Below are 9,085 nucleotides of genomic sequence, written 5' to 3' on the forward strand. Positions count from 1 at the left end.
ATTTTTATTTATTTATTTTTTTATTGGTCGTTCATAACATTACATAGTTCTTAATACATCATATTACACGGTTTGATTCAAGTGGATTATGAACTCCCGCTTTTACCCCGTATACAAATTGCTGTATCACATCAGTTACCCTTCCATTGATTGACATATTGCCTTTCTAGTGTCTGAAGTATTCTGCACAGCCTGGATTTGATGCCCATTGTCTGCCCAAAACGTCATGGAGTGGCTGTCCCATAGAAGGCACTCACTAACTGGTGCATGAATAGACAAAGTCATGCTCATAGAATAATAGAAGTGAAAAACTCTTACCATCTAGCAATGTGATAACCACAATAACACTGTACTCCAGGATATTAGTCACATGTTTGTCTAATGCTGTTGTAAACAAACGTACAACATGCCAGTTACATAAAAGTATTACACCAAAAGTTCTGTATGCATATAATAGTAGATGATGATAATAAATGACTATGTTACTGTTTATGTATTTACTATGTCACACTATTATGGGGGGGTACTGAGGATTAAATTAGAACCCAAGGGCAATTAACCACAGAGCTACTACTACATACCAGATTTTTTTTTTCTTTTAATTTTGAGACAGAGTCTCTCTAAATTTCTTAAGACTTCTCACTAAGTTGCTGACCTTGGCCTTGAACTTGTGATCCTGCTGCCTCCGACTGCTAAGTCACTGGGATGACAGGCATGAGCCACCAAGCCTGACTCTACCCCACATTTTATTGGTATTTCCTAGTCTACACTATGACTTCTTCTCAGTAAAAGAAAGCCTTGCTGTAGAACACTATGCCCTGTGCTGACAGCAGCAGTCTCATACATTTGTAAACACTGTGTGTCCTGATGGAGTCAAGAGGCCACATGGACTGATTGACCTTCACTCGAAGATGTCCATTCAACAGCGTGATAGCCTCATGCATCAGTCAGAACACATCCCTGCCTTTAAGTGATGCATGATTGAACTTGTGAAATTCTGAAGACCCAGAGTAACATGAGCGCTTCCCACTACCTAGAAACATAGACACCATTTGATGTCCAACTTCCTAGGTGGCCTTTCACTAAAGAATCATGTCTTTGACCAGATGTCACCTGCACTTCTCGAGGATGTAGAACCCCCCCCCCCAATGTCAGTATGGCAGAGCAGAAGTCACACGGGGTCTGTCTGAGCCCAAGACATGGCTCTTCACTTCAATGCCAAGCTGCTTCCAAGTCCAGGTGGCTGGATTTGAGGATCTGTGCTAGGAGGGAACCCAGTGGCACAGCCTCTACTGGAAAGGTATTGAGGTGTTTAGTAATGGAACTTTGTGGTAGAAGCATGGCAAGACAGCAAGGGGACAATGTTCAGGTGTTGGCTGCCAGAGCTGAGATTGCTGTGCCCTATGGCATTCTTCCAATCCAAACCACTCAACCTGGGATTTACCATAAACCACCCCTCCTCTTGTCAAGAGGTTTAGAAATTCTGAGACAGGACATTTGGGATGTTCTGGAGGCCAAGAACTAGAGTAGGAAGAGCATAAGCCACAGGGCAGAATGTGTCCTGGGTGCTGGTCCTTGAGAGTCCCTTAGATGCTCTAAAGCTTCCCTTCAGAACCGGTTAATGGACAGATTCAACTTTAGTTCTATTTTTTAATTTTGTTAGAGGGGATTGAACCCAAGGGCATTCTGCCTCTGAGGTATACCCCCAGACCTTTTTATTTAGAATCAGGGCCTCAATGAGTTGCCTAGGTTGACCGCTTATTTGTGATGCTCCTGCTTCAGCCTCCTGGGCTCTGTGATTTCAGGCATATGCCCCAGTGCTCAGCTCATTCATCTTTATGAGGAACACAGAGTCATTCCTAGGACATGTGCCTATATGACAGAGGAACAAAGTGTTTGTGACTCCATGAGTTCACAGATAAACGGAGCACCCCTTCCTCAGGGGGAGACTTGACTCCTCTGTCTAGGTCTCTAAAAGCAGACCTGGCCTAGGAGACCTGTTGCATCCACATTTGTAGGCTGTGCTCGACTCTAAGAGCAAACTTCCTACTCATAGATGCTTCCTGTTGCACACATGTTGGAACCTTAGCTCTTATCTACCTTTCACTCCACCATGTTTTATCTACCCTCCTCCCAGTGCCCTCCATCTGTCCAGAACTTCTATGAATAATAGTGTTAGCCCCTGTGGGAGAAGATTTGGAGGGCATCCCCATAGCTTCATTGTGCAGTCCCTGTGGGCCTCTGGGGAGGTCCTTCTGCTGTCTCCTAAGAATCTGCCCTCCTTTGCACAGCACCACACACTCAGCACCAGAGCAAGAAAGAACCCCATCTTCTGTTGCTGGCCCATGTGCTAAGCCACTGTTGCCTTTATCTCTCCCAGCCTGACCTGCTTTCACTGCACAAAAATAGTTTCTCTCTGGGTCAATCTCCATCCTTCCCTTCCCCTTTTGCCTTCTAGTGAGCTGAAGCCAGAAGACTGTTCTGCCTACTTCATCTACCATTGCAACAACCTAAAACCACCCTATCTCTGTGGATCTCACTTTATGTTCATCTTCACCCATGGGGTGCTCCTCTTGAAGTTCCTTTTAAAGTGGAACAGTAGGATCTATGTCCTTTTGGTCGCACTGTTATTTCTCCGTTCTTTACCTCTCCATGTCCCACAGATCCTCTTTGACCTGTGCTATTTTGAGTCTGTGCCACATTATTAATCACTCTTTTTCTCAACAAACCAATGTTCTCTGTACAAGTTACATATAAAACAGAAAATTTCAAACACAGATTCTATTGAAGACCACTCAAAGTTGCTGACCAGCACCTCCAACATTCTGGTCCAGGAATTTGTTTTCTTAAAACACCCACCAGGGCTGGGGATATGGCTCAGTGGTAGATTTCTTACCTAGCATGTATGAGGCCCTGGGTTCAATCCCTAGCATCACAAAAAAAGCAACAAAACTCCCTAGCCGATCCTTCTGGTGTAATTAATACATAAATATTGTATAGATGGACATAACACAATGCCTTTATTTTTAATGTCGTGCTGAGAATTGAACCCGGGTCCCTCTCATGCTAGGTGAGCGCTCTACCGCTGAGCCACCATCCCAGCCCAATACATAAATATTGTAATCCATTCAACGATGTAATCACAAACACACTCTTACATTGTCAGAACCTGGGTAATTGAAAGTAAGTGCTTTAGAAACAGATGTCCATTTTACAAGTGTGTGTTTCAAAGTGTGTTCCAAAAAGCATCATCTAGCTCTGAGACAGGATCTTGCTAAGTTGCTTAGGCCCTCATTGGTTGCTGAGGCTGGCTTTGAACTTCCAATTTCTCCTGCCTAGGCCTGCCAAGTCACTGGGATTATAGGCATGCATCACCACACTGGCCCATGGACAGACTTTCCAGGGTCAAATAGGGATGGCTGTCACTCAGGTCTTTGAATTTGATACATATAAGTTGTAAAGTAAAAAGAAAATCTTAACATATCTCTCTTCTCCCATATGCTAGATATATTATTCAATTAAGAATGTGTCTAGAAGGGATTTAGCAGAATTTTACTCAACAATATAAAAGAATGAAACTATGACATTTGCCAGTAAATGGGTGAATGAACCTAGAGATCATCATGCAAAGTGAAATAAGACAGACTCAGAAAAATCAAAGTCTAATGTTTTAACTCATATGGAGATGCTAGAGGAAAGTAAGGGAACAAAGGAGGGAGATCAGATCTCAGGAGGATAGAGGGAAGATCAGTGGAGTACAGGAATGAGTTGAGGGGGGAGGGAAGATGAATGAAAAAGGAAGGAAATGCAGAATTAATTTGACAAAATTATTCACAGAGAAGGGCTGGAGTTGTAGCTCAGTGGTAGAACACTTGCCTAGCATGTGTGGGGCCCTGGGTTCTATTCCCAGCACCACATAAAACTACATAAACAAAATAAAGGTATTGTGTCCATGGTCAACTAAAAATATTTTTTTAAAAATTTACAGAAAATTCCACCTCATGGGTATCTATAAAGCACCAATTAAAAAATAAGTAGAAGAAACACCAATGGAGTAGAGAAGGGGGAGGAACCAGGAGGCACTGGGGACTGAAATGGAGCAAATTATATTCCATTCATGTATAATTATGTCAAAATGAATCCAACTACTATGTGTAACTATAACACACAAAAACATTTTTATAAAGAGTGTAAGAGTCTGTAATCCTTTTAATGAGTAAAGAATGAGAATATAACTGTTGACTAAAGAAACAGGAGGTTTGATTGAACGAGTAGCCCTTGCTACTCCAAGTAGCATCCAGCAAAGGGAAGGGGTAACAATCAATTTCATTTGGTTTCAGGCACAGAATCAGATTTCTCTTTAACCCAACATTAGAGAGTTTTGAAAATGATATTCCTTTCTTTAGACTGAATTATGGTGCCCAGAATTCTCTTTCTAGAATGTTTTCAGGTAAGGTAAGTAATGAGAGGTTTTCTCTTAAGAGCTGGTGACTATTCACATTCACACAAGCCTTAGCCCTGCTGAGCTCTGGTGGGAGACCTGGAATTCCTTTCCAGCACCAGCTCCTGCAGAGCAGGGCTTACTTGGCTGAGATTCACAGTGAAAGAGGCCAGATAGTGACACTCCCACCCTGCAAAACCCACAGGGTAATATAACTCAAAGTGCTCTCGCCACTTTCACCTGCCTGGATGCTTAACCCTTCCCCAATTGGGCTCCCATTTTCCCACTGCAGATTTTACCTCCATAATGCTTTATTATAAGCTTCTTAAACTACACTTGAGCTCCTTACACCAGAAACTTTCCTCCCACTATGTGGGTCTCTAGGATTTACATTTTCTACTCTCTAAATCAGCTAAGCAGGCATTTTCTATGCCTTTGAGAGCTTAGATACACCTGAGGTGTGTGGGGCTAGCCTGCCAGTTTTGTAGCTCAAGGACTGTAGATAGAAACCCAGCAGGGCTTAACTGTTGAAGCATCTGCCCTCTAGCCCAGCAGGCTCCTTCCTGAGTCAGTGACTTGGAAAGCAAGATGCTGGCTGCAGGAGCCCCTCTTGCTCCTCACCTCACAGCACACTGGGGCACCATCTTAGTGCTCTTTCCCTGCCCCTCCATCGCCTCATCTCCATTACCTCTTCTCTCTCAGAGCTAAGCAGCAGAGCTGCTCACCTGACTCATGGAGCTGCCAAATGCAGAGCAAAGCTCTATTGTGTATTCAAATTGCACAACTGAGGAAAATGACCCATGGATGAAGAACACCTAGAGTCCAGTAAGATTTCTATTGCAGATTTTTACAGGAAATGACCTGCAGAGACTTTCCAGGAATGCAGGTTGGCTCTCCCTCCCTGCCCATGACCTCAGAGGGGAAGTCTCAGGATAAATAGCAGCCTTCTCTCCCTGTCCTTCAGTGACCAGCAGAACCACTCCACCAGACATCAGGTGATTGTCAAGTGCAAGGAGTGAGTTTTTTTTTTTTTTTTTTTTTAAGAGAGAGTGAGAGAGGAGAGAGAGAGAGAGAGAGAGAGAGAGAGAGAGAGAGAGAGAGAGAGAAAGAATTTTTGATATTTATTTTTAAGTTCACGGCGGACACAACATCTTTGTTGGCATGTGGTGCTGAGGATCGAACCCGGGCCGCACGCATGCCAGGCGAGCGCGCTACCACTTGAGCCACATCCCCAGCCCCAAGGAGTGAGTTTTTAAACCCTTACTCTGTTTTCTCTTTCCTATGAAGATGTGATTTTCTTTGAATGTAATGATCCTTTACGCTTTTATTTATTAATTTATCTCATGTGTGGTGTGGATTGGGTTTAGGGGACACATGGAGAATGCATTATAGCCTCCTCTAGAGTGGCAATCTGGTCCCAACTCCCCTAGCCTCTGTTGGAGCCACCATGCTATTCTCTTAGACAGACTTGGATTCAGGGCTGATGGGGTCAGAGTGAAGGCTTTTGGTACCAAGTGAGTTCCTATTGCCAGATTTCCTAGAGGAACTACTAGGACTATAATGAGAACCAGTAGAAATGAACAACCAGGCTCTCTAAGGATACAAATGTCAAAGGGAAAGGTGCCAGTCTCATCTGTGTCTGCTTATGCCTCTCTTTCATTTCAGCACCATGAAGCTTCTCACAGGCCTGGTGTTTTGCTCTTTGGTCCTGGCAGTCAGCGGTGGGGTTTTTTCATTCCCGAAGGAAGCTGCTCTAGGTAAGGGTGGTGGAGAGATGGCTCTAGGGTTTACTTGGAGCACTCTGAAGGACTGGAGCCAGTCTTATGTTGTGCTACCTTGTGTGGCAGGATGCCCCAGGTATACTCAGGAGCATTTCTTTAAAGGGAATGAAAAAAGCAGGTGGCAGAGCAGAGTTTCCAATGAGCTATGTATGAAGCCAATTTAGCCCAGTTGATGTGTCTGCTCACCACTTCCTAAAATTCCATTGTCAACAATGTCAGGTACACGTGAAATCACCTGGAGTTTAAACCCTGTGGAGGCTTGGATTTTCTTCCTCCTCATATAGTCTGAGGAATTGGGCAGGGTTGTGTTCTGGGCATCAGGACTTTCAGTATCTCCCCAGGTGATCAAAACAGGCCAACCCAGCTGAGAACCATTACACTAGGGTTTCCTCAAGCAACCACAACATCAGTGCAGTTCACTGAGCCTGCTCAGAGGCACTCATGTCACAGTGATGTGCATTTAGGGTACAGAAATACATTTTCCTTGGGAGTCAGGGCAGAAGTGCCTCATGTCTGCAGCCCACCCAGGGTTTGCCCCCTCCCTCACTGCAATTTCTAATCACATGGAGCTTCATTCTGGAACAGTGGTTCTGGACCTGGTGTAATGTGCTGGCCCAGGGGACATTTTCCATGTGTGGCAATGTCTTTGGTTGTCCCACTGGGAGAATGTGCTGCCAACAAACTGTGGCAGATCAGAGCACTGGTGAATATCCTACAGGACTCAGGGCAGCACTGAACAACAGAGAACCACGTGACCCAATTTTTCAACAGTGCTGAAGCTGAGGAATTCTGTTTGACAATCACACCTCCCTTCTGTCCTTAAACATAGCACATCTAAGTATGGTGAAGCTCACCCCAGCACAGTGGACCACCAAAGACAAACACAGGTGTGGCCCCTAACAACTCTCACTAGAGTGACTTGCAGAAGCCAGCTAGGAATAGAGACGAATCCACTCAACCCTTGATATCTATGGGTGCAAAAATCACAGGATGAAATCTTGAATATATTAATTCCTGGATATCCTTTGAAAGTGTTGTCACGATCTTTATGTATACTTGATATCCCTTTTGTCTTTTCTTTTCCAATTCAGGAAGTTGGGACATGTGGAGAGCCTACCGGGACATGAGAGAAGCAAATTTCATAGGTGCAGACAAATACTTCCATGCCCGAGGGAACTATGACGCTGCCCGAAGGGGACCTGGGGGTGCCTGGGCTGCTGAAGTGATCAGGTAAGGCAGGTTCCTGGGGATGCCAGGCCTGGGTGAGCAGAGCTTTGCTGCCCTGGGGATCAGGAGGGAATGAGCCTGGCAGCAGGTTTCTGTGAGGCTTGAGTCTTCCTCCTGCCCACTCTGCCTAGCTCTCCACCATGACCAGTGCAGGGCCTGGGTCATTGACAGAGCCAGAGATGGCTGAGGATATGTGTGCCAATTCAGAACTAGAGAAAGGGAGGGCCACAAAGTAATCCCTAACCCTCCCTCCCTGGTGCTGTTCATCCAGGTTCAGGGTGAAGAGCTAGGCTGAGTAGGGCTTTGTCAGGCTAGGGTGGTATCTCAACCCCTCTTCCTTGATCTTCCTGGGCTCCCCTCTGAGCCATCCCCTGGACAGCAGAGAATTGGGAGGGTAGCCTGAGGTTTATCAGCCTGCTGAGGAATCTCTTTGCTGCCTTGCTTGATTTCAGTGATGCCAGAGAGAACATTCAGCAATTTTTTGGCCGTGGACATGAGGACTCCGAGGCAGACCAGGAAGCCAACAGAGCAGGCAGGAGAGGAGAAGACCCTAATAAATACAGACCTAAAGGGCTGCCTGATAAATACTGATCTTCATCTTCATTTTGTATCAGGAGACTGGCTGAGAGTCCCCAACGTTTGGGATATGAAATCGCTGCATCCTGTGTCCACATAAATGGGTGGATGGCCCACAGTCATTGTTCAATAAATACTTAAGAAATGGAATTTCTAGCAAGTGGGTGTTACATTTTGCATTGAGGGTGGGATGTTTGGTATAGGTGGTGAACAATAAATACCAAGAAGATCCAGCCTGGTCCTCAGTGTGTAGGGGATGTGATTTCAACAGTCACACAGGACAGACCCAGGCACTGAGCCTTCGCAGAATCAGATACTCTCACTTGTCCAGGCCTTGTGGTTAGCTGTTGCTACTTCCAGGCCTTTCCATGTCCTGACCACCTCACTCCTGACAACTGTGTCCTGACACCTTCTCTGCCCCCAGGGCTTTAGTCCTCAGTGGGTCTGCCTTTGGAGACATGGGGCATGGCTATGGGAAGGCTGGCTCTGGAATCCTGCCCCAGATACCACCATCTTGGTTTTCTGCTTAGTTTTTAGCAACGTCTGAAAGCCAATTATTCACCAATTTCTGTTCATTCTATCCAAGAAATACCTTCAGAGCAGTGTCTCCCACTCTATTTCTATTGCCTTATTTCAAGCCTAAATGAAGATGTAAGTGCACACCATTTGTGGTGTTGTATTTGTGAAGAACTGTCATGGTAGAAAAGAATTACATATCAGTCAGGTCATGTAGAAGACAAACCAGGCAGAGATTTGAAAAGGGAAATTTTAATACAAGGAATGCTTAATTATCAACAATAGTTTCCACTATGGATAATAAATCAGGAGGGCATAAACTTTGTATGATCCTCCCTAGAGGCAAACATTTGGTTCTCCTAGGCAAATCTATAGCCCATTACATGGAGAGAAAGTTTGTTCGGTGCCACAGTCAAAGCTGAGAAACAGGAACTCATAGAGATAGCAATGGAACTTGATAGGATGCTGTCCAGGAGGCCACTGTGCTCACTGGGAATGTGGGGTGAGGGAGCTATAAACCCGCTCAGAGGCTGTTCTCCTGGAA

The 9,085-nt window shown here is 45.0% G+C and overlaps 1 protein-coding gene across 1 annotated transcript; it reads left to right on the plus strand.

The window, feature by feature from the left end:
• The first annotated feature begins 5,426 nt into the window (after positions 1-5,426).
• On the plus strand, positions 5,427-8,040 carry LOC144254386 (serum amyloid A-1 protein-like). The gene is made up of 4 exons (XM_077797520.1): positions 5,427-5,456; positions 6,107-6,198; positions 7,314-7,452; positions 7,902-8,040. Exons 2-4 carry the CDS (start codon positions 6,111-6,113, stop codon positions 8,038-8,040), a joined length of 366 nt encoding a protein of 121 aa, XP_077653646.1. The 5' UTR covers positions 5,427-5,456; positions 6,107-6,110.
• Positions 8,041-9,085: the final 1,045 nt, after the last annotated feature.

Source organism: Urocitellus parryii, chromosome 4 (assembly GCF_045843805.1).
Source record: "Urocitellus parryii isolate mUroPar1 chromosome 4, mUroPar1.hap1, whole genome shotgun sequence".
NCBI classification, from domain to species: Eukaryota; Metazoa; Chordata; class Mammalia; order Rodentia; family Sciuridae; genus Urocitellus; species Urocitellus parryii.